General features: G+C 45.2%; 1 protein-coding gene across 1 annotated transcript; it reads left to right on the top strand.

Annotated features, from left to right (window-relative positions):
• Positions 1–19,650: 19,650 nt before the first annotated feature.
• On the top strand, positions 19,651–22,369 carry LOC125534554 (uncharacterized). Its single transcript, XM_087540473.1, has 3 exons — positions 19,651–19,886; positions 20,974–21,036; positions 22,306–22,369. Exons 1-3 carry the CDS (start codon positions 19,675–19,677, stop codon positions 22,367–22,369), a joined length of 339 nt encoding a protein of 112 aa, XP_087396599.1. The 5' UTR covers positions 19,651–19,674.
• Positions 22,370–26,787: the final 4,418 nt, after the last annotated feature.

Below are 26,787 nucleotides of genomic sequence, written 5' to 3'. Positions count from 1 at the left end.
AACGGCCCGTTATTCCGTTGGGCCGTTTCCAGCCCATGTTATCTTTCGGCCTTCTCAGAGCCCATTTATTCTTGGGCTCATTTCCAGCATTCGTTTACTTACGGCCCGTTACTGTCATTTTCTGCTTGTGGGCCAAATTCATCCCGTGGTTACAATCGGCCCGTTTGTGGTCCGTTAATATGTTGGGCCGTTTTCATAGCGTCATCAAATGCGGCCTATTAACGATGGCCCGTTATGGTCGGCCCATGAACTGACGATTCCAACTCTAGCCCGTTTCCGGCCATAATGCGGCCTGTTATTGGCCCATGTTTGGACATCGATCATACTGCCCGTATAAGGCCCGTTGATGATACGGCCCATAGAAGGCCCATTGTTTCTACGGCCCATAGAAGGCCCACTGTTTCTACGGCCCGTAGAAGGCCCACTACTTCTGTGGCCCGTAGGAGGCCCAGTGTCACTACAGTAAATATTAGCCCATGGTTATTGTAGCCTAGTTTTAAAAAATAGGTTATTGCACCCACTAGCAAACCGTGGAAAAAGAACTGCAATGACTAAAAGCAAACAAATAAACAAGACAACAAGGAAATAAATGTTGGGGATCGAAGCAGAAATTTAAAATTTTCTACGCATCACCAAGATCAATCTATGGAGTAATCTAGCAACGAGGGGAACGGGAGTGCATCTACATACCCTTTTAGATCGCTAAGCGGAAGCGTCGCAAGAACACGGATGAACGAGTCATACTCGTAGTTATTCAGATCACGGTTGCTTCCGATCTAAGCACCGAACAACAGCGCCTCCGCGTTCAACACACATGTACCCCGGTGACGTCTCCTATGCCTTGATCCAGCAAGGGGAGAAGGAGAGGTTGGGAAGGCTCCGTCTAGCAGCAGCACGACGGCGTGGTGGTGGTGGAGGAGCGCAGGACTCCAGCAGGGCTTCGCCAAGCACTACGAGAGACGAGGAGGGAGAGAGGTAGGGCTGCGCCAAGAGAGAGATCAAATCGTATGTTGGGCAGCCCCCATACCTCAAGTATATATATGGCGAGGGGAGAGGGCTGCGCCCCTTCTAGGGTTCCCACCCCAAGGGGTGCGGCAGCCCCTGATCCCATCTAGGGTGGCGGCCACAAGGGGGAGAGGGGGAGGCGCACCTGGGGTGGGCCTTAGGGCCCATCTGCCCTAGGGTTTGCCCCCTTCCCCTCTTGGAGGCGCCTTGGGCCTTGGTGGGAGGCGCCCCAGCCCACCTAGGGGCTGGTCCCTTCCCACTATAAGCTCATGTATGCCTCCGGGGCCCGTGGCCCCTCCCGGTGGACCCCCGGACCCCTCCGGTGGTCCCGGTACACTACCGATGATGCCTGAAACACTTCCGGTGGCCAAAACCATACTTCCTATATATCAATCTTTACCTCCGGACCATTCCGGAACTCCTCGTTACATCAGGGATCTCATCCGGGACCCCGAACAACATTCGGTAACCACGTACATACTTTCCCTATAACCCTAGCGTCATCGAACCTTAAGTGTGTAGACCCAACGGGTTCGGGAGTCATGCAGACATGGCCGAGACAACTCTCCGGTCAATAACCAACAGCAGGATCTGGATACCCATGTTGGTTCCCACATGCTCCACGATGATCTCATCGGATGAACCACGATGTCAATGATTCAATCAATCACGTATACAATTCCCTTTGTCTAGCGGTATAGTACTTGCCCGAGATTCGATCGTCGGTATCCCGATACCTTGTTCAATCTCGTTACCGGCAAGTCTCTTTACTCGTTCTATAACACATCATCCCGTGATCAACTCCTTGGTCACATTGTGCACATTATGATGATGTCCTACTGAGTGGGCCCAGAGATACCTCTCAGTTGCACGGAGTGACAAATCCTAGTCTCGATTCATGCCAACTCAACGGCCACTTTGGGTGATGTTTGGCACACCCAAAGCACTCCTACGGTATCCGGGAGTTGCACAATCTCATGGTCTAAGGAAATGATACTTGACATTAGAAAAGCTTTAGCATACGAACTACACGATCTTGTGCTAGGCTTAGGATTGGGTCTTGTCCATCACATCATTCTCCTAATGATGTGATCCCGTTATCAACGACATCCAATTCAATGTCCATGGTCAGGAAACCGTAACCATCTGTTGATCAACGAGCTAGTCAACTAGAGGCTTACTAGGGACATGGTGTTGTCTATGTATCCACACATGTATCTGAGTTTCCTATCAATTAAATTCTAGCATGGATAATAAACGATTATCATGAACAATGAAATATAATAATAATAACTAATTTATTATTGCCTCTAGGGCATATTTCCAACAATAAATAAGCAAGCAACTTACGCTAGGCTATCACGGCTATCACACATATTACATCCACTGGACATCAAAGTTTGCCACCAGTGCAAATAAACGCGCCGACAAAAGAATATACAAAACTAAGAGCACTTCAGAAGGCACTAGGCCTGGCCAGGTCGGGCCCCCCGAAATAGCTGAAGAAGCTGAGTAGACCTCAGTTGTGTCAACGATAGATGCATGAACACTAGATTTAAGGCATGACGGTGCGCACGGCAGTCCTCTGGCATCTTCATTGCATCTTTGACTTCAAGTCGGAGCTGAGCTGAAGCAAGCCTTTCCGCTTTAAGTCGAGACTGAAGAAGTCGAACTGATTGAGGCAGCGACTGCATAGAGGTTGTCTCACACCTGCTGGTGAGTAGCTTCAACTCACTGTCTTCATCAAGACAGGACCTTGGGGTCATCTCGCTGTCCTCAAGATGGTTTGGCTCACTATCTTCCCTAAAGTTCTGCCTGGCGTAAGAGATAAGAGTCTGAAAGAGAAACAAGGAGACACGTAACATGTTTCACAATTATATAAGCAAATAAATGGATCTGTTCTGCATAAGGAACATGTTTTTACAACTACAATTTGAAACTGGTAGTTGTTGCAAACATCCAATCAGATGTAAACAGCAAAGCAAACAACAGTGGAGGAAATGATGCTCAGGTGCCATTATACTAGAACAAAGTTTGAAGGCTTGAGAAGGATGAACTTACGTTACATGTTAACATGGGCTGGACAAAGCCCTTGTCCATGTTGATGGAAGGATAATTTAATAAATTCCCCAAAGAAAATTCTTTATAAGCATTGCCATTATTCTACATTTTGCAAAGAGTAAATATAGATCAAATAATATTGGAAGAAATAGAGGATAATGAAGCTCAGGTGCAGACTGATGATACATAATCAAATAGCAATTAATTAAGTACAACGTTACAAAGCAAAAGGGAGAGAGGTACTGACAAGAGCAATGCAGAGCCCATTATTGTTTTGAGATCATATGATCCTTTGAGCAAGGAGATTCATCTGAAATTAGTTTTCATACAAGAGAGAAGGTAAGGCACAAGCAGAAATTTAGGAGTTAAAATTTTGAATTGATATCATAGACAGTACCTGACGCTAGGCTCCCAGCAGTTCTAATAGAGGTTTGGCCACTAGAGTAGGGGTAAAGTGTGGTCCAATTGGGCCTGTATGTTTTCTGTGGCTGCTAATCTATCTGATTTAACAGGTATCACTACCTTTTCCAAATACCTAGTTTGTACTCATTGATGACCTGCACTCACCCTCTTCCTTTTGGACACCTATTACAAAAGAACAACATTTGACTGGAAAAACATAGTGTGACGACACATGGAATAGGTACGGAAAATGGATAGGTATGGCATATACTCATATATGATGCTTAAACTAAGCAGATGGTGTAACAAAGTAGAAGTAATGCAAGAGTTCAGAAGCAAAATATGTGCGACCAATACAACTATGCAAAGTTAGAGCAAGCACCTTGATGGGTGAATAAGATAGGCCATCCTCCACCATGCCAAGTTTGTTAGGCAGTGGATCATTCCGCAATATTCCTCTTGTGCGCCCATTCTCATATTCATTTTGATAATGTTCAAATCTGACATGCATGAAAACATAAAAACAAGTGAGATTTTCTTTGTAATGCAGAAGTGATTCTAATCCAATACTGCCTCCCTATAAACCCCTTTGTGCTATCTCTGCAATTCTTTTAAAAGATGCCATGCATGTTGTAATTTGTTGTGTGCATTAATATAATGTGGCCTACTACTCAAAATATGAGAGCTCCAGAAGTGATGACACTTTGCAGATGATAGCTTCAACATATAGTAAAGAAGAACAAGTCGACCTGACCAGACAGATTCAAAATATACTAAGGGAGAACAACTCGACCTAACAAGTCGACCGCAAGAGAAGAGTATCATCTTAAAGAAGAGCAGAAGAGCAAGCAGATTGAAGATATTACAAGTCTTTTAATACAATGTCGGTTGGCCACCCATGATGAACCAAAGCGCACTGAGAAATACTATTCTTTCTGGTCTCTCCATATGTGGCTCACATGCATTTCGAAACTAAAGTAGGAACATTTAGCTAACCAATTAAACATCTCTCAGTTTTACTAATATCAACAATAATATCAGATATGAATTTGTACAACTAATCTTGTTTAGCTCGATGGGTGGAGCAGTGCTATTACAACACGAACCACGTAGGCTGATTGTGGTCATCATAAAATGGGGAAAACATAAGCATGATGAGTACAGTGTTGACCGTGGCAGTGGGATGGCAGATCTGAAGCTGCAAACCGCGCAAAGGGTAGTTAGCAACCGATGTTTGCTTTGAAATAATAACTAAGATTTGGTATGGACAAGAAATTACGGTCAACAAGTGACAAAGAAATGCAATTATGATGTCTCTCTATATGTCGCGGCATGCATTTGGAAACTCAAGTGGGACCTTTAGCTAACCAATTAAATGTGTCGGTTAACTAACATCATTATCATCTCACAATCATATTTGAACAAATAAGCTTTCAAATTTGAGTGTTGTGTTGTTTAGCTTGAAGGGTGGAGTAATGCTAGTACGACAGAAAGCACCTACGTAGATCATAGTAGAGTAGATAAAAGGGGAAAACCCTAAGCATCAAGAGAAAAATCAGGAAAGTGGAACTAGCCGGACCAGTGGGTGGCGCACATGCTTTTCGAAATGAATATAGGAACATTAGGTGACCAATTAAACGTTCTCTGTTTTAGTGATATGAGCATCATATCAGATTCGTATTTCAACACGTAAGCTTTGGGTTGAGGTCTTGAGGAGCAGTGCTAGCACGACACGAAGCACCTACGATGATGGTAGTGAATATAAAGGGGGGAAACCATAAGCTTTACGAGTATAGTGCCCGTGCCATGGCGGATCTAAAGGTGCAAACCGGACAAAGCTACTTCGCAACCAATGTTTGCTTTCAACTAGCCACTACGATTTGGTATGGACAAGAAAAGTACAGTAAACAAATTACGATCTATTTTCCGGGTCAGATCAATAACTTAGGCACATATGGAAGAGTACCACCTCTCTTGCGACGCTGTGTAGGCCTATGCTGATACTTTGAGGGTGATGCGGGTGCGATGGCTGTCGGCGGCGGGGAAGAAGACTTTAGATGGCAGACCGCCGGGTCGGGGGATATATCCGGTTGCCGTGGACGAGGCGGTCGTAGGAGCGGCAACGGCAAGGTGGACGAAGGCGCCGATGAAGCGAGAGGAGGCGATGAAAGGATGCTGGTCCAGCACCGTGGATGAGAGACGTCCATCTCTTGCAGTGGACGACGGGGTAGGGGTAGCGGCTCCGGCAAGGTGGAGGATGGGGTGGCGGACGGAGGAGGCTGGCCGCAGTGCGGAGGTTGTCGTTCTGCCGACGGTGTATGAATGGGAAAATGGAGGGGAGGGGGTATCTCAAACTTTGGGACGCGCTTCTCTGAAATGGGGGAAAGTTACCAATATTTCGGACATCGCGTCGGTTGGGGATAGGACGGTAATCTCGCATCTCCCAAATATTTGCTGGTAACTATTTCGGGTGAGGAGAGGGTGTTTTGCCGCCCACGGTTGGCGCCCATGGTGTATGAACGGGGCTGACAGGTAGGGAGGTTGTGTCACGTCTGATGGGAGTTACACATCTTCCCCTATTTAAAGTATAAGCCTACATCGATTTTGGACGAGGAGAGTTTGTTTTGCCGCCCATCGTGTATGAATGGGGAAATGGAGGAAGAGACACATGTCTTTCAGACGAGCTTGAATCAAATGTGTTTTGCCGCCCACTTTTGGCGCTAACCGTGTCTGAATGGGCTCAGAGGCCGTCGTGTCACGTCTGGTTGAAGTTACTAGTCTACCCCTATCGACAGCTGTGTAAATCCTGTCGATAAGGATGTCAAGTGTCAGGGGTAGACAGTAATTTCCATCTCGCAAACACTTGCTTCGAGCATCCCACAAATTATAGTGGGTGTTTAGCCGCCTCATTCAAAACTTGGGAGAATTAGCATTCACGTTTGTCCTGGGACCTGGCAAACTAAATTCAAATCCAATTTGTATTCGATTACGAATATCCAGAGATAATTATACGTTTTGTTATTTATTTCTTCAAAACCACAACAAAGATTTATTCCACCTTTATATATGATTATGATTTAGAAATGTCGTGATCTTCGAATTCAGTAGGTTGGATACACTCTGAGTCAAACAGTTATTTCATTCAATACAATATGCTCACACGACAAACAGTTCACCTTATGTCAATCATACAAGTTCTAAGGATTACCTCGCCTAAAAAATTCGGATCATTACAACACATGGACAACATAGGGGGTCTTCCAACATAATCCATTCAGAGACATGACATGCAAGTACAATAATCTAATGAAAATTTGAACTGGTATCTAAAGAAGAACTGGGATTATCTTGGGCTTCAGATAGCAGAAACAACAGGACCTCCTCCGTCTTCAAATGCAACATTCTTACTTCCTCCAATTCATGGGTTGCTTGCATAATGCGTGCCTCTAATTCCGTAATTTCCAGCCTCAAGATAAATATTACCTCATTCATGGCAGCCACACCATCTCTTTCTGCCTCTAGTAGAGCCTCAAGCACTATAATATCTGTGCTCAGACTGCTCTCCGGCGGTGTTGCCTCTGAACTGCTACCATCTGGTGACGTGGATGGCGCACTGCTTCCACAAATAGATTCTGGGGTTGTACATTGTGTCCTAGTGTGAACGGCATCCTGAAAGGTTTCCGCTGGACATCAGTAAGAGATAGTTATCGTATGATCCAGGCAGTAAGCTTACATGGTAAATGACGGACGAATTATTGCCGAGCATGGCAAACTATATTTAAATGGTTCGAAGAAGCATCAGCCGAAAAGAAATTAAAATGGTAAGATGAAACTAGGGATGTAAGTGGCAAATAACGAAATCCACCAGTCCCATCTAGTTAGTTTTTGCTACCTCCCTAGTTCATTTTCCTCAAAAAAACAAAAACTCTTTTGAACTATCATACCACTAGTGGACTTTAATCGGGATTTAATCGGACCCAGTTGACATCCCTAGTTGAAAGGGAGTGTACAACCGCTATATTTAAGTTGCTAAGGCATCTAAGCAGTTGAAATAATCTGAGAAAGCACTTAACAGTGTGGCCTCATATAAACTACGAAGACAGTCATGTGATGAAGTTGAGAGAAAAAGTTAAGGACTCAAATGAAATAGACGTTCATTTCTTTACGATAGTACAACAGGCACTACTGACATATTGCCCAACTCAGGTATAGCGTAACAACAACTAAGCATTCGAATCAAGCAATACAGCAAAGCAGACAACTGAACTATTTGTAATTCGGTAGGATTACACGTTGAGGGCACAAGCCAAGAAAGCAGCCCACTCGCATTACATTTCACATGTACTAAAACACACTGGCTTACCATATGTTTCTGTGAAGCCTAGCTGTTGTTGCAATGTTCTTTGAAGATATCGTCAGCATCCCGTGGTTGCAAATCTAGTTGTTGTAGTTTATTCTGCACCATCTATTTAGGTAAAATTAATTTTAATCGCTTGCACTGGTCCGAATTGATCATCAATGGTTCATCTAAACTAATGAAAGAAGGGTGTGTGCATACACGACAATACTCCCTCCGATTCTTTTTACTTTGCGTATACCTTTTTCTCAGTTTTCTCGTATTAGTCTGCGTGTTGCCGATTCCTAGCGCTGGTTTCCTTTTGTGCCCCGCCCCATCCGCCTCTGCCCTAATTAATTGGCAAATTAGTCCAGAAAAATTAAACCAGTGCCCTCCTTGGTATGCGGGTCAAGAGTTATGGGCAGAGTAAATAGAATCGGAGGGAGTATATCTGCTTCCCTCTATTTTTATGCTTGTTCGAGGTGCCAGCCCCAAAAGAACAAATATTTTGCTTGATGGGGTTGGCAGCTCCATAATTAATAGAAGCATCAAATTAGTCATGCAACTTGGGAAGATCAAGAACACACAAACAAGTAATGAACAGAGGCTCCGAGCAGTGATGTAATAGCTAGCATCAGAAAATGTGGGGTAAAATGAACAAAAAGCAACGGAACCACATGCTAGTTTGTTGATGTGTAATTAAGCATAGAGAACATTAAGCAGTCTGATGGAACCAACAGGTGGCATCAGAACAAAACTAAAGCATATTAACTATATGTGCACTGGTATGTAATTTAGCACATGTAACATGTTCACTGCCAGAAGTATGGCCCTACAGGTGCAAGCAGAATAACGTGTCTCATGAAAAACTGAATGATGCCCTGAAGATATTCAAAGGTGTGGTGCTTATGCTAGGAAAGTGAACGTAGGCGTCGACCGTTGGATAATAGTACCTGATTCTCGGTGGCGCATGGGTATCATTGTCATACTTGATAGCTAAGGATCATCGATGGTGCTCGTGTTGCGGTTGAGTTTGGGCCGGTTGTCGCCGTCGCTAAAGTGGCTCGGTGCTACGGTTGCGGCGCCTGTCGACATACAAGAAAGCTCATCTGTGGTAAGTGAACAGTTGCACGATAAAGAGAAAAACCGAAGGAGTACAAATCGAAATAACCTGATGAGGCTGCGGCGTCGGTAAAGCAGGGCCGGTGGAGTTGAATATGGCGTCCGTGGAGCGGGTCCGGTGTAGTGGACGAAGGCATCGGCGGGCACGTTGTACAGTGCTTTCGGTGAGGCGGATCTGTTGCGGCGGACGAGGGCTCATATGAAGGGCCAGCGAAGGGGCGGATGAGGGAGTCAGTGAAGGGCCTACGCTGTGGTGGACGAGGGCGCCGGTTAAGCAGATCCGGTGTGGTGGACCATGATGGCGGTCAAGGAGATCTGGAGCGGTGGACAAGCCAGTCGCTGAAGCGGCTCCGGTGAAATGGTGAGTCGGCAGTTGGGGGTTCCAAGGTGCAGAAGGTAGATCTGGTGGGGTGTGAGGTCCACCGCTGCGGCGGAGGACTAGATTCGGCTGCTTGCCGTGGTTGGGGGGGTCGGGGAGGGGAAGGGGAGGGGCTCTGGGGAAGAATGTTGGGGGCAAAGAGGGGAAAACAATGGAGTTACCAAAGCAGCCCTTTTCCGTTCATGTGGCAGGGGTAAAACAGGAATATCGCAGGGCTAAACTTTCGGGCGCGTGATATTTTGATGTGAGCGGGAAGTTTGAAAGCCTTTGGCACCTAAAATTATAAGTATTCTGATCTCGTACGGCCGACTATGATATCATGGCCGACAATTTGTTTGTTTTGCACGCAAAAAAAATGTGCAAGTTCTGAAAATCAATGTCCCCAACTCAAAACTTAGATTGTCCATTCAATTCAAATATGGATCATTGAGCTACTACAAGCAAATACCATTATACGGTCCAATTCAAATGAAATTCCAAATGTGTTTATCCTAAATATGATGACAAAAGCAAAAATTTGTATGTGTATGAATAAAGTGGATGAATATAAAGTCTGAACATGCCCATATGTGTATATCTCTAGGTTTGATATATGAATTTGAAATCATGAAATCCCGGCTTAAAAATGTACCTCCGTTTAAATGAATTACAAAAGCTAATGATGGAGTCAAATTCCAAAATTCCAATCTTAGGTTTGTAATTCTGGTACATCAAGGTATATCACGCATGTTCAAAAGTATCGTTATCTCATAGTACAAACTGTGAAACAAATTGATCAACCATGAGTGCACAATATCTCAATTACGCTAAAGTCCCTCAAATATAGACACCTCACTCTTTATCTGAAGTCAACCCCCCCCCCACCACACACACACACACACACAGAAAATTCGTTCTCTCCCCCAAACACCAACACACGAGCACATTAACACCCCTCTCTCTTGTAAAGTCCGGACCCCAACATAGGTCTCTATCACTTTGTCTCTCGGGCATGCACACATCTATTCCCTCACTCTCTAGGTCTCCCGCTATCTCTCTTACCCAAGCACATGCACTATGTAGAGTGTATATTTCCCATACACACAAAACGTTGCCCCCAAACGTCTATCTCCCTAGTTATGTGGTTCTCGCGCACTCACCTCACACACCACCCCCACTGCAAACAAGCACACTTTGTCTCCTTGTGCACCACTCTCCTCTTTCTATCTCTCCCACATGCGGACCCGCCCCAGCTCCTTCCCTGTATACATATATGTCGTGACTCTTTGCATAGCTCCCTAATGTATAATCGTTCTCGATTTCGCACATTGTTCTCTACACCATCTATTCTAGCTCTCTCATGAAGTCCCTATCACACACACGATGACTCGCTTCCCTTGCGTCTCCGTTCATAGGCCAATTTCGGACAACATCAACATTGTCTCCCTATCTATACGCCATTTATGGACAGAAACGACCCCTCTCGCCCCCTCTCTTCCTCTCTCTCTCTCTCTCTCTCCGGCGCTAGCTCTCTCTTTCTCTCGCTCTCACACCCCTCTCCCCCACACACACTCGATGTCTCTTCCAAATAGTCTGCTCCCCCCGCCCGCACCCTTGCTATCTCGCTACTACACATGTCACACCATTCCCCCTTCCCTTATACTAGGTTTACATCACGAGTGGTCTCTCTACTCCACATACACTCGCTCCCTCTCACACACAAACGCGTGCACAAACACACACAGACACGCACAAACACCCATTTACCTGGATCCTCATCTCTCCTCTTGTCTGCATGTGTATCTCACACACTCACTCTCTAATTATGTATATGTGTCTCCATGTTACACAACACAAAGCCCCATGTACATGTCTCTCTCTATCCTCCACACACATAGACACAAAGTATCTGTTACCATTGCCTCGGTCTCTAACATATCACACACGCACTCTCTCTCTCTCTCTCTCTCTCTCTCTCGCAAACACGCTCAACAAGGGTTTCCCCGTGAATAACTTACCGTCTATTCATGAATATTTGTGGCAGTACGACGAACACGAGACGTGACAAAGAATAAATCTACACGTTCTTAGACCACCTAGTATGACTACTAGGACTAGAGCAAGCCAAAAAGCGCGCCGCCGTCACCCCCTCCTTGTCGGCGACGGGAAAATCTTCGTTTTACACAGTCAAGAAGTCACTGTGCTAAGGGCCCACATGCCGAGGCGTTGAATAGAATGTAGATGCTAGTTTACGGAAGAAAGTATCGATAATACGTTTGTATCTCCATACTTATATTTCTTCTCTTATAAAAAACCGAGTTGGTGATGATGGTACGTGTGCCATCTTGCAATATAGACCGTCCGATCTATATCTGACGGATGGAAATTAAACTAAAAGATACCCGCACGCTCTCCACATTTGCAGACAAGGCCTTCCCTCGTTCATCCTTATCTCCAATAAACCTGATTGTTGAGCAATTAAGAAAGGAAGCCTCTCGATCAAACTGGCCTGGTGGCCGCTGCCGGCATCGTCAATCCCCATGCCTCCGCTCAGTTCGACCACCAACCACCACCACAACCCACTCCTCTTCACCTTATCTCATATTTGTCGAGATATCATTAGTTTTTACACATGGGATTACTCCCGCAAGGGTCAATCACAACAAGTGTTTTATAAAAAAAATGCATCTTGATGTTCCGTGCAATACACGGATCTTGCTAGTACTCCTACACAAGACTAAGTTGGTGATGCTGGTGTGTCTGCCATCCGTCGTTTCTGACCATTAGATCTACATCTAACGATTGTGAGGTAAGTTGTTGCCTTTTCTCACCAACATCCCACTTGTCTACCAATTTGCAGAAAAACTCATAATTAGTATCTTAAAACCAACCACATCCCTCCCTAACCTCACCAAAACAGCCCAAGGAATATATTCTAATTGAAACATAATATATCTCTAGTGACATATGTATATCAAAATTAGAGTATTTTGTACCAAGTTTGTGAATAAGTATTATTCTAATTATGATTCGTTGCAACGGACATGAACATTGCTAGTATTTCCAACCATGCATTTCTTTTCCTAGTATTCCATAGTTTTGAGTTTTCCATCAAGATATTAGTCACTCATGGTTGATATTTACTTTCAATCATGTACACATATGCACTATGTAACTAGCCTTGCTTATTGGCTTCCAAAGCTTAACTTTCACTCCTACTTACAATATGTCGAGTATTTAACAAAAAACTACCACTTTCAACCAGCCCTAGGAGGAATCTATTGTACAAAAAATAGCAAAAACATACCCAAATTTTTTTAATCCACGCCAAAAACTACCTAGTACTCCTACCGATTAGGTTCGTTTAAACCCATTTATGACAGGGTTGGCCCACATGTCCGTGCTGACAAGGCAGCTTAAACCAACACATTTTGTTTGACCGTTGACACGAGGGACCCACATCTGACCTTCTATCCTGTTATTCCCCCTCAAATCATTATTTTTCCTGAACATTACTTCAGACAGTACTGATGCGTGTTCGTCGGTGGCGCCGGTGATGAGCGAGTTGGCCGCCGCTCCGCCGGACGGGCCGGACGCCGCGCTGGCCTCCGCACGGGTTGGCAGGCTGGCCCGAGCGTGACTCACGAGCGAGCAACCCGCCACGCTGGCCTTTGCTCGAGCCAGATGGCTGGCCTTAGCGCGGCGCGCGCGAGCAAGCCGCTGCGCTGCCTTGCCAATCTAGCTAGCAAACCTTGCAGACAAGCAGCTGGACGGAGCTATCTTGGCTAGCTAGCGGCTGCGAGCGCCGGACGGAGCTGGCATCCGGGCTGCCGCAACATGGGCTCCGCACCGCCGGCCGTTTTGACCTCGCCTTCTGCCAGCGGCGGTAGCTACGTCCCATGGCCGAGGATGACTAGGTGGACGGGCCGGAGGTAGGAGGTCACTAGAGGATTTTTGTTGGTAAGAGCATGTACAATGGTTGATAAGGTAGTCTTATCTTAAGTCTACCACATATGCAAGTGGTAGTAGTTTCTTGGCATTTTAGTGGTTTCTTGCATTATTAGAGCAAGTACGATAGAGCTGAGTCAACGGGCTATAAGAAATAAACTACTACTACATGTTGGCTATAAGATGGGCTGTAGATGACATGGCACTGGCTTATAGCCAGTAGCTGGCTATACTATTAACCATGCTCTTAGGGGTTTCTTGTAAGGAACAATGTACGTACTACTAGCGACAAAAGGAGATTCTGGTTGTGTTGTACTCCAACGAGTACTACTAGTGGTCGCGGGAGTGTATACCTCGTTTTGTGGGTTCGATCCCGGCCGAACGCACGGCGGCCTTTTTTAAAAAATAGTACTACTACACTTCGCTGCGAGCCAATATTTTACACGGGTAGTTTGAGTTTTGAAGTCAAACGGACATGCGGCCCCACAATCTGGGTGCACTAGACAGCCTAGCCACATGAACGGGTTTTCCTTCCCAGCATCCCGTGGCTCGTGTGCTTGCCCTAGCCGCACCTCGCTTGCAGCTTCCAGCTAGTAGCATATTTAAACTAGCGCCTCTCAATTAAGCCCAAGGAGCCGGAAAAGCCTAGCGGGGCATCGGGAACTGTGCAATATGGCTCTGTACGTAAAGTGCTCTACTACTACTCTGTAGCTTGTGGCGTTGCACGCATGGACTTCACTCCATTATCGGCTCTACTATAAAAGAAATTCCTCTTGCCGTGTTTTTTTTAAACGGAGGCAAAAGCTTTGCTTCATCTCATTCATAAAGAAGGAACTACTAACAAAGTTCGACGAGATCCATTACAGCTCCACAAATGGAAGCGAAAAGCCTAGTCTCGCTGTATCAAATAACTCAAATGTTCTGGCCCCGCAGTAACCGTTGCTGATAAACAGGCTGCTAGTGTGTGCGTGAGAGGAGCGGCTGAGTAGGCCAGCTACGTGAGAGGAGCGGCTGAATAGAGCACCGAGAGTATCCACTAGGCCACTACGCAGGTGTACTTCCCCTACATTGATAGTACAGCGATGGTTCTAGAGAACAGTAGTACCCTCCACTTCCAACTGTAGCTCCTTGGCCCTGAGATTCAAGAGTTCAAAACTGGTGCACTATACTAGACTAGAAGTACAGTACATCACACTACTAGTTGAGAAAAGTAGTACTAGTACTACTACAGTACAAGTACGTACTCCTCCGTCACATAATGTAAGACATTTTTTGACACTAGTTGGCGTGTACAAAAAATGGCAAAAACATACCCAAAATTTCTTAACCCACGCCAAAAACTACTACCTAGTGCCAAAAATTTCTTACTAGTGCTATTATTTACAGTATAATGCATTCCCATAACGTTCCATAACCCCTTTCTTTCAAAAAAAATCACTTCTAGAGAGAAGATTGCTATCTCCACGCGAGCTTCTCATAGGCCAGCGCCACCGCATGCAGTCATGTGAGAGAGAGGGAGACATCCATGCAGCATGCAGAGAGAGGAGAACGCGGGCGGACAGCCAATGGGCTGCACGGGGCATTTAGAGCTCCTAACTCCTCCCATCCATGCGCCAGGGGTATTTCCGTCCAGAAAGCATGCAGCGAGCCCCTGCCTTGGTATCCGGGTCTGCTCTTATGCACAGAGTAAAAAGAATCGGAGGGAGTAATAGTAGTAAATAATAGCCTCACCCCTTTGCTGAGGAACGATCTACAGTTGGAAGGGACGAGGCACTGCGGTTAGTACGCTCTTATCTCCTCCTCGCCAGTTCCCCTCCCCCCCGAAGAGAAGGCAGTTTGTCGCTGCTCCCATCGCTAGGCGGTTCTCCTCCTTGTTGGAGATGGGAGACCTTGGACGGCGATCCTGTGGGAGAAATCGCACGCCGCTCCGACGTCCTCACCGCCGCAAGACTCGGTGCTTCCTGCACCAACTTTTTCAAGATGCTGCTTAAATAGGCCATGCTTGTTGGTCTTCCATGGATCATCGAGGAGAAGGTTCTTCTATAGGACAATCCTTCGAACAGTCCACCGCTCCCTGGCCATGGTTGCACGTTGACTCCGCTAGAGTTGCCTACATTGAGAGGTAGTCGGATTTTGTCTGATGAGCAGGTCAGTAATGGAGTTTGATCATGTAGTACATAGTTATTCGATTTCCATCCCGTAATATCTCCGCTGCCCACCGTCTTATATATAGGTCTGGGTCGGTGCCAACGAAGATTGGCTTGCATACCTCCAGCCGGATACCACCATCATTTTGCACAACATCCACAGCAGTGCGGCCATTCCGATAGACCCCTTCTCCACCATTGGGATTGGCCTTCCGGACTAGCTGGGCAAGAATATGTATCATGATGCCTACATGAGATTGAAGAAGATAGCAATTGCGGACCCGCCGACAAAGCGACGCGGCTACGACGATTACTATCTCATCGCGGTGTTCGACATAAGGATTGCCATCAATGCAGGAGGCAGTAACGGCAGAGGCTGGCGCATGTTGGCGGCGGCAGATTTGTACCCCTACACGTTCGAAGACGCCGTGCGCCATCTAGGCCGCATCTTCGCGGTGACAAGCCAGGGGACTTGTTTCATCTGGTTGATATCCTACGATACGGGAGATTACAAACGGAATGCACAAACCATCATTTGCATCCCTAACGGTACTCCATTATTTTGCAGGGACCAGTCATCCCCTGATCAAAATAAGATCGCCGATCCTGGATGTGCATCTGCATCCGCGATTTGGTCTAACCTGGAACCTTGTAGCTGACTTTGGCATATTGGAATCAACTATCTTAGCAGTCGTTACCCATGGTACCACTGATGTGCAACATGGTCACATAATCTACCACGATCGGACCGTCACCATCTACCCAGGTATTCCATTTTTTAACCCTCTCGCCTTCTCTTTCATTGTTGTACTAGTAGTATACTTTGTAGTACTAGTAGTATACTTTGTAGTACTAGTAGGAGTACTTTTTACCTTGGAGGACGCGTATAGCTAGCTAGGCCCTTGAAGACTTGAACCCACTAGCTGCCACCATTTTTGTTTTTCCATATCTTACTATCTCATCTATGTAGCCAAGAGTGGCTATATATAATAAGCCGGTTATTTTACTTCCTCTATACCGGAGTAGTACTATTTGTTGCACAGTATTACTGACCGCCACATTTGATCACAACATTATTATGCATGGACCTTGACTATGTACGTCACCATGTGTCCAGATCTGGGATGTCGCGTGTACCAGATGAACGGCGTTGAGTTCGACCCCCGTGATGCTACGTGGGTGCCGAGGAACACTCTTGGAGAGTACTCGCTTTTCATCGAGGACAGCTACCCCATTGTGAAGCGAATGCCACCTTCCGTGCACGACACGAAAGGCCTGCCGTTCATGAAGCATGGTTGTGTCTTCAGTGCACACCGCCGGATGAACGACATGCTGGGACACGCTATCCCTGATTTATGCCGCTTCACCTTGGATGAGTCTCCATCGTGTGGAACCGGACTAGAAAGCCGCGATAATGATTCCCGTTGCCCACCGCTATGGATCGTGCCATCCGTGAAGAACACCTGGGACTGGAACGTGGAGGAGGACATGTAGCCCATCTATAATGTGTATGTGGAGTACGATAATTGTGGACGGTAGCGCTGTGAATATATGTAGACTAGTCGTGCACAAATTTATCACATGAGTTGGAGATGAACTTGTGTGGCATACTGGCATTTGTCCTTTAGAATTTATTACTAGTAAATGTGTTATGTGTAAGTGCAACTTGTGTGGTTGTTGCACGGGCTCCAACACACTCTTTGAGAAAAAAAGGTGGCACAACTTTGGATATACGCGACGTGGCGGCATCATACAGTAGCATCGTTCGCTATAGTTGTACTAGTACACTCCTACTAGGATGACAACTCCTATAAAACCTTGCGCTTGGCTCTTTGCCTCTTTGGGAGGTTCAATAGTTCGTACTTGTGTGAACCTTGCACTTGGCTCTTCACCTCTTCGGAAGGTCCAACAATGATGATACTATAGTACAATATGCTTCTGGCAATCTGACACTGATTGAACTGCTGCACGTCCACCGCGAGGGCGAGGGCGAGGGAGAGGGAGAGGGAGAGGGCGCTGTAGTCAAAACCCTCTCCTCGTCCTGCGAACCACCGCGCGCGTGGGCGAGGGAGAGGCGTAGTAAGCAAGCTTCTCCTCGTTCGGCGACTTGACGGGACACATCAAAGCGGTACTAGTACTACTAGTAGTAGTCCATACTGCGTCCTTTCCGATTAATATGGCTTAATTTGAAACGAGAAAAATACACTGGCGGTCAATGTATGTAACAGTACGCTCTTTACGGTCACTATATATAGTTTTGCGGCGATTATGCGATCACTAGCTCATCGTAGAGCACCGTATTGCACCCTATTGACCGGCCACATAGTCGACGTGGCACTTTGTTGACTGGTTAAATTGTCACATGGTTTTTGGGTCCCACCTGTCAATTGGCAGAGCAAAGAAATCAGTTAAACAAAACTTTACGCAGGCGCGACACGAGTCCAACCCTTGCGCGCGAACCGCCCTGGCTGTGTATGTGAGTGCATGCACGTTTTCTCCCTCGGTCTTCCAGCAAAGAGTGTACTACATGATGTACATCTACACTTCCAATGTGTTTAGCCTTTAATCTAAATCGATATTGATTGACTAATGCACCAACTTGTGCTGTAGGTATAGGCTACATGTCTATCCTTAATTACAGCATGCAACGGCCTTCATTTAATCTTCTTATCTCAATGGTCGCATGCACACATAAGTCTGCTACTTTTGGGTGTTAATTATGCCCTGGTCAATGTGTAAATCTCTAAATGTACAGTCTTTTACGGACGTAGGGAGTAGGTTGAGCACTTGAGCGTGAGCGTGTGTGTTGCGTCGTGTGCTGTGTGCCGCATGGGTGCGTGGGTGTTGCGTGCGTCCATGTGTACGTGTGAGTGTGCATGCATGCATGGGGCTTACTCCCTCCCATTGACATGTCCATTTGACTATAGATTTCAACAAGTGACTAGGTACGGGAAAAAATGAGTGAAGTGAGCGTAGAGGCATAGGGATATTGTAGAAAGGAAGTCCTCGCGATCCATTTATTCCCCATCTCGGTCAGAGGAAACTATTCAACTAGTCTTCGCAGTGAAGTGACAATACACACTGCAGCAGATGGGACACGTAATTAATAAGCTGAACCAGCGTGTTGGTGTTACTAAATCAGTCGCTTATGGTTGGTACTCTCAAGTCATTGAAAGCATGCACAGTCCATATATCTTATTGGTTGATATGCCACAAAACAAAAAATGAGAAGGGAGTTAATGTACGGTGCCTAAGTGTTTTGGGATTATTTGGTTTTCGTAAGGTGACTTACACACCTAGACAGAGGGAGTAGTAGAATTGAGATTGAATGCACTTTCTTCCCCGTCTTCCACTCTTCTTCTTCCTCCTCTCTTCCCCATCGTCGGCCGCACACCATTTACCCCCGCTCACTGCTCGCCCGCCCGCGCCATCTTCCTTGGTAGCTCGCGCGTACCATATCCCCCAGCTCACTGCTCGGCCACACGAGGAGAAGCTTCTTCGCTCGCCCGCCCGAATCCACTTCCCCATTGGCTCGCAGGCACCGAAAACCCCAATGGCAGAACCGACTGACACGCAGAGCCGCGATTGGAATTCCCTCCCCGATGTTCTCTTGGAGCATATCTGTAGTCGTATGGACCTACTCAGCACCGTCCGTCTGCCCGCATGCTCGGTGTCTTTCACTACACCACAACCCTTGATTGGGGGCAATTAACTGCCGGCAGAAATATTATAGCAAAGGAAAATCATCTGCCGGGAATTGTTCTACTGCTGATAAAAGTACTTAATGGCAGATAAACTGCCGGCAGATGTCCAGCAACTAGGGCACTTACACTGCCGGGAACAATGCTCCACTTCTTAGGATAGAGTATGTGCCGTTACAAATGAAACATGGCACTGTATCTGCCGGGGATTATCATGGGCCGGACCGAACGAATATTGGCCCATACGAGTGATGGCGCGGAAGAGCGCGCGAGAAGCAAAATTTTCGGTCCAAAAGGATAAAATCCCCAAACTCCATCTCAGATCGAAATCGACCGGCCCGTCCACCTCCTCCAAGACCTAGCCGCCTCCTCGACCACCCTCCTCCGCCGCCGCCACCACCGCCGCCCACCCTTCGCGGCTGCCGAGCGCCCTCCACCACATCCCTGTGCCAGATCCATCCCAGACCATGCCGCCGACCACCGTCCACCACACCCCAGCGCCAATTCCCTTACCGACCACGACGCCAAGCACCCTCCGCTGCCCTGACCACGATTCGCCACTCACCAGCAACCCCAAGCAGCCAAGCCTCCTCCATGCGTTCTCCCCTGGAATCACCCCCACCAGCTCTGCCGCTTCCAGAAGCTCCTCCCTCGAGCAGCGCCGCCGCTTCCAGGAGCTCCTGCCCGACCAACGTTGATGTTCCAGAAGCTCCTTACCCAAGTAGCGCCTCCTTCTCCAGGAGCCTCAGCGCTACCTCGTCGTCCTCTCCCCTAAGAAGATGCCTGTCCTGCGTTCTTTCCCCTAAGTAGGTCTCGGCTACCTCCGCAGCCCAACCAATGAGATCTCTCCGTGTCTTGTGAGTTTGATTAGTCTCATCTCTGTGATTTGTGAGGTTTGGTTTGTGCACAGAACAACTGCTATAGTTTTGAAAATTTCTTGAATTGTTACTTTGTTAGATAGAAACTACTCCAAAATAGAGTTTAAAGAAATGAGATTCAGACATTAGACTCCAAATGAAGTGATGGTTTAATTGAATGATTAGGTAGAAAATACTCATTGGGGCAACAGTACCAGCTGATATGGTCGTGTTCTGGAAGTAGACCATAACCATACGTGTAGGCTTTTCATAATCCAATATGTTACCTGCAGCTGAGGATTTATGTGGAATACAGATTACTCTATACTTTTATGACCAACTCGTTATTGTTACTCACAGCCTTTTCAGTTCAGGCTAGAACAAGAAAGCCAAAGTGTCATGTTTTGCCCCTTAATTTCATTTTGCATAGCCAATAAATTAGAAATGGCTAGTACGGTAATACCTTTAATAACAGGAATGTGAATTTTGTAAGCTAGCTAGGCCATACATGCACTTCCATCTCTATCATACAAGTTGGGCAAACTTTGTGTTTGGATATGTACTGCACTAATTGATATAGGTAATTATATTCTTGATGCTACACGAGGTTTGTCTCCTTTTATCGCCTGCTAATTGATGATTGGTGATTATAGTAGGGCATGGATGCTGATTTATTTATTTATTGCTAAGAGTTTGTATCATGTGCCTTTCTGTTCTCATAGTGAAATGACAATGGTGCCAATATGGTATAAGAATTATGATGCTTTAAATGCTGATAGGGCCATTTACGTCCTCTGATTCGTTGCCCGAGCAGCTCTACAGCATCCTCTACTTCTTAACTGATGGTGACATTTCTTTACTATTCCTACAATATAGATAAATGATATTCTACTATTAGTTTTCCATTTCCTGAAACGACACCTTTCAGTTCACTATTCTGCTGTGCTAGATTGCATTCCTTGTCGGTATTGTATTTCTTGTTGCTTGTAGCAGATACGACTGGTATGCATTTTGTTATTATTTTTTTCTTTAATAGAAGGCAAGCTGGGGACTGGTCCGTTTGCAAAAGCAGCAATGCAACCACAAGCAAGCTGAGGAGGTAATATATATGTTTCTCTTGGCTATTGCTACGTGATACTATTTCTTTGTTGTTTGACTTTGGAAGGAACTAATTGATCCATTTCTATTCAGATTAATTTCTGGTGTATACTACTGTAGTATCAGTTATCAGTATATCAACTGCTTATAAGATGCATTTTAATTTTTAAGATTTTGCACCATATTTCTGCCGGATACTTCTTTCATGGCTACTGTACCAAAATATGTGCATAATACTTACATTGATGACACTTTCTAAATGCAACAGTATATACTTGTGTTACAAATAAAAAATAATATATATATTTCTTTCAGAAGTACTATATAATTCTTTAATTGCCAAACAGTATACGTCATCTCAGTATCTCATTCAACACCGGCCAGTAAATAACTACTGATTTGAGTCATTACAGAAATCATGTTACAAACCACTAGCTACATAGTACAATGGTACAGATGAAAGGGCACAAATGCTCGCAGCCTTCAGTTTGCCAAGGCATTTCTGTTTTGTTAGCAGCCCAAATATTTAGTAAATACAGTGTGCTTCATTAACATCTCCTCTCCTCTCCTGCATATGCAAACAGAATGGTTGTTCGGATGGCGAGTGTGTTTGCTTGCGCAATGTTGATTTACATATATTTTGATTATAGAAACCAAGTCATCATACAAAAACCAAAAAAATAAATCCCTTTCTTCTTGAAGATGCCGCCATCTTTCTTCTTCTATTCTGTTCTCTTTTCCTTGCTCCTCTCTTTATGATGCTTCATCTTATACTTTATGTCCTGTTCTCTTTTACTTTGTTTTGCTTGCTCCTTAACAAAAGCATGGAACCAGGAACTGAACAGTGACTCCCCATTAATAGAACCCAAAATATGTCCCTTTTTGCTGCGTTATGTGATTCATGTTAGTAGTGGGATTTGTTGCTTTTGCACAACACGCCACACGTTGAACATTTTGTGCTTGTCTTTGGATAGATATGCCAACTGCCTAGCTGAGTAGCCACTGACTATTACAAGTACATAGTTCTAGTAAGGGACAATGAATTGTACATGTTCCTGTTTTGTCATATTTGCCCATGGAAGATCTTTGTATGCGCAGTGCAAATAATTCTTGTTTGATCAAATTATGTAATATTGCCTCTTGCTTGCTGTGATGATGAAGTCCTGCACATATGGAAGTTTTATTTAAAATCCAACATGTCCAAATTGTTAATGTGTCAGATTTGAAATTTGAAATAAGAGCTCCATTTTGAATTTTCGATCTGTTGCAGGTGCCTCAAAGATACACAAGTTGATCTACAGGCTGCCTTGAAGATTTGGGAGACCTACGACTAAGTTGGTGGAGTGAAATTGTAATAAGCCTTGTTTGTTGAACCTGGAGATATTGGCACGTTTTACGCTCATTTTGTTTTTTTTGTTTTGGCACATAAGTCACAAGTTTTACTCTCATTTTGATTGTGTTGCACATCCAGAAACATATGTTCTTTTCCTTTTTGTTGCACGTCCTTGTATATTGTTGTCTCATGAATGTATCAAAGGAAAATACATATTTTGTCTATTATGTTTATCAAATGAAGTTTAAGATTTTGGATGAGGCCTATATGTAATGTTGATTGAAGTTTATCTATAAGTTGTATGATCTATCTTGATTGCTTAATCACGCAGTGGTAATACTAAATTATGTATATGTTGCTCAGAACGTTTGCTGGTGAAACAAAACGTTATGGCATATAAACTGTCGGGTGACCATATTTGTGCCGGTAGTTTAACTGCCGGTAACTGTAGTTCCTATGCTAAAACCAGTCTGCCGGGAGAAAACAAACTGCCCAGAAATACATGGGTCGTGGCAGAGAAACTGCCGGGAAAAATTTATCTGCCGGGAGAAGTTATCCCCGGTAGCCGTTCTTGTCGCAGTTCTATCTGCCGGGAGACCGGCTCTCCTGGCAGTTTGTCTGCCCTTAGTGGCTTTCTCTCGGAAGATTATATGCCATTGCAATAGTGTTGTGGTGTAGTGTTTGTACCGTCTGCAACCGGCCGACTCTTTTTAAGACACCCTGCTTGCTGATGCCTGATCCTCGCAGGTGGCCCAGATACCGACTTGACGATCCTACGGAGGTTGCCGTGGTGCCCCTCGACATGCTACCACTACCCGTCCACCTGTCCTTCATGCGCGGCCACTACTGGGCGGGCATGAAGGCCAACTGGATCGTCCTCATCCACCACACCGGTAGTCCGTGGCGTCTCGTGCATATCTACACCCAGCGAGAGATCACCCTTCCATCGTTGGATACCGCCGCCATCGAGCCTCGCGGCCCGCCGGACACTCCTGCCTACTACGCGCGAGATGCGTCAAGCGTTTGGCTCGACCTCTGTTTGCAGAAAGTTGTAATCTGCGAAGTGCCCACACCATCAGAAGACTACATGGATTACAATCTCATTGGCTTGTTCAGCAAGAGATTAGTCTATCTGGAATCCGGTCGCCATACATGGTTATGGCTCATCATCAATCTTGTCAAGGAAACATTTATGTCTGATGCTATAGTGCACGATGGCATCGTTTACGCGGTCGACGCACAGATTGGCTACCTATATTGGTGGAATCTATCGTCCTGTAATTGTTCTATCTCATCTCATCTTTACCTTATGAATACGACTGCCTGTTCATTTGTTACAAATTTAGAATGCATAGCATGTCTATAACCACATCATTGCTATATGTTCCTCTCATTTCCTAGATTTTTATGACCACATATGTTATTATTAGAGTTGATATGTGAACAATTGGCATCTAATGATTGTTAGAATACATATTATGAGCATAACATCATGATTGCTATATGTTACTCTTGTTTACAAGATTTTTATAACAACGCAAGTTATTTCTTAGAGTTGATATGAGAACAGTAGTAGTAAGTGCTATGGTAGAATATGAGTAGGCGCTGCCATAGCTGTTTTCCTCTCATTGTTACATGATGTTTGAACCATGACATATTGCTAGAATATGAAAGCCATTGGCTTATTTTTTTAACTTGGGTATGATTATGACCACGGCATTGCAATTCTCTGTCTATGATATGTGTCACTGTTATAATAATCTTAATTCCACACATACTCTGAACATGATTGTTTATTTTTGTCATTTTTGTCTCCAATTTGAATTGTTGCAGCAGACGCAAATGCACTGGCCTTCATGATTCCAGGACCTGGAATCATACCAGCCGATGGGTGGTGGTTTATCGCTCGTTCAGCTGACGGCGGTCATTTGATGTCCATTCGCACGTACCAAATTGACCAAACCATTACATCAAACCACATGCAGTACAATGCGTGGGGCGTTCGTGACATTGATGGCTATGGCTGCTTCGTGTTCGAGAAAGATCCCAGCTCCGTTGGGCCAGGCGTATTCAACTGGAGGCGGGTTTACAGCCTCGGCAACCATCCTTGTTCCTCGGGCTCAATTATCCGATCATCCAACCAATCATCGATCATATCACCAGCGATGATTACTGTGCTATGCAACTTCCATTCGCGAGGGGGGGCTGTGTTTACACATCATACCATGGGTTTCATGAATCACCATATCCAGAGATTCGTCGGCACAGCTTGTTGCCAGATAATCTTCAGTGTGTGAAAGGCATCAAGCTTCCATGCGATGGATGGCTTTTGCAAACCCGACATGCGGCGATGTGGTTCATCCCAACAGCAAATATGCACAACTTGATTCGTACTGATATCTAGACTGAGCCATGTATTCTGCTGCTGTAGCACGGCCCTCTTTTGTTGGATATTATGTACTGTTGTTAGTTTGAAGCACTCCTCTGGTTTGAAGGATAGATACCTTCCTGGGATCAAGTGCATCCTAACTCACCTGCGTTGGATGTACTGATAATGATGATGGAGATGATATGCATAAGCCATATATATCAGTTAGGCTTCAAGTGCGTACTTGTTAGTTAAACTTATGTATAAATCGTGACACTAAATACGACTAGTAAGTAGTATAGTAGCAGTACTAGTATACGTCGGTCAAATTATTCATCATGTCCACACATTGAATTGACGTGACAACACGCTGCGCGTGAGGTGACACAAGAATCCCGGTGGCGTGTTCGGGTATTCTGGACTTTAGATTTGGAGTACCACTTATCTGTCAAAATCTTTCATCATTCACTTAAAACAGTCGATTGATCACATTCAGTATCATATAACTGGAGTTACCGATGCAAGTCGAAGAAGGATTGGCCCGTGCTGTCGGCTGGCCTCAAGTTCGATCCCATGGATCAGGAGCTGATCGAGCACCTTGAGGCCAAAGTGAGTGCTGACAGCGCGAGATTTCAGTCTCTCATCGATTTGTTCATACCAACCATCGACAGCGAGCACGGCATATGTCACACCCAACCTGAGAAACTTCCAGGTAAGACACCGATCGGCCGTCTACTTGCAAAAATATATTCCTTTGTTTATAGCTCTATTTTTCTTTTTAGACGCGGACCTGGTGAAGCAATTACAATTTGACAGTTAATAAAAAGTGAAACAAGTGACTGCAACATGCCAAAGATGTTATGAAAATGCCAACTAGGTACACTAAAACCTATATTCCACAATACTGCAGGTATCACACTGAGTGGCCTAAGAAAGCATTTCTTCCAGCGCAATTTCAGGGCGTTCAAAAGGTGCGCATGGACGCGTCGCAAGATACAGTCGGAGTGCGGAATGCACGCGATGTGGCACAAGACCGGCAATACCTTGCCGGTGATGGTCAACGGTCGGCGGACGGGCAGCAAAAAAGGTTCTGATGCTGCACACCAACAAGAACTTCGACCAGCTGAGGACAAACTGGGTGATGCACCAGTACCACCTCGGGGACCTAGAGCAAGAGAAGGAGCGGGAGCTGGTCCTCTGCAAGATTTTCTACCAGACGAACACTAGGGCCAGGAGTAAAAAGATTATAAGTTAGTTTGGTATTGGTAGTTGTACTACCTTGTCGTTCGCAAGTTGGTATTGTTGTTAACGATCTTTTGGTATGAACTTGCATTTGCTTCCAAACATCATGCCGAGGGTCGACGTGGATATAAAGCTGAATCATTTGTTTCGAAACGAATTTTCAGGCACCTGATTTTTATTTGATGGGTAGCATAAGCACCCGCCGTTCGAATTCCCAGTTCTCTGATTTTTTCGAAACAAGTGCATGCACTTATTATCACGATAAAAAACAATATCCGTGCTGCATCCCAGTTATCAGTCTGTACTTGCAGAATTCTCTCGTTTATTGAGCACGTATATTGTTTTTTCAGGTCGAGCAAGTTTCAACTGGGCTATAGATTACCCAGGGTTGTTTTGTTTTTAACAGGCCCAACCCATGACGACAACGGGGCACAAAGATCCAGCAGGTATCTACTAGCCTCTGGCCCGCCAGCGTTAGTTATATTTTGTCTTACAACATCCGCAGGCAGTTTTTTTACTGAATCAAACACACAGCCTAGTTCTACCTTCCTCTTGAAACGCATGTCCTACATCTGTTTTCTAATCTCTACCTATAGTTTTACTAGTTCATATACACGTATCATTATATTGAAAACACATAAAATTCCCTTTTCATATTTACATCCTTATTTTTGTTGTTTTTCCCACCCAGCGCAGACTTTTTACCACTGGTTTTCGCTTAAACCAACTAAATTGTCGCACGTCTTATTTGCTTATAAAAACAAAATGATTTTTTTGGCAAATCAATAAGTTCTTAAAAAATGTTTATC

Source organism: Triticum urartu, chromosome 2A, assembly GCF_056163025.1.
Source record: "Triticum urartu cultivar PI428250 chromosome 2A, HENAU_Tu73, whole genome shotgun sequence".
NCBI lineage: Eukaryota > Viridiplantae > Streptophyta > Magnoliopsida > Poales > Poaceae > Triticum > Triticum urartu.
Note: the sequence above shows the minus strand (reverse complement) of the source record. Positions and strands in the feature narration are given on the sequence as shown.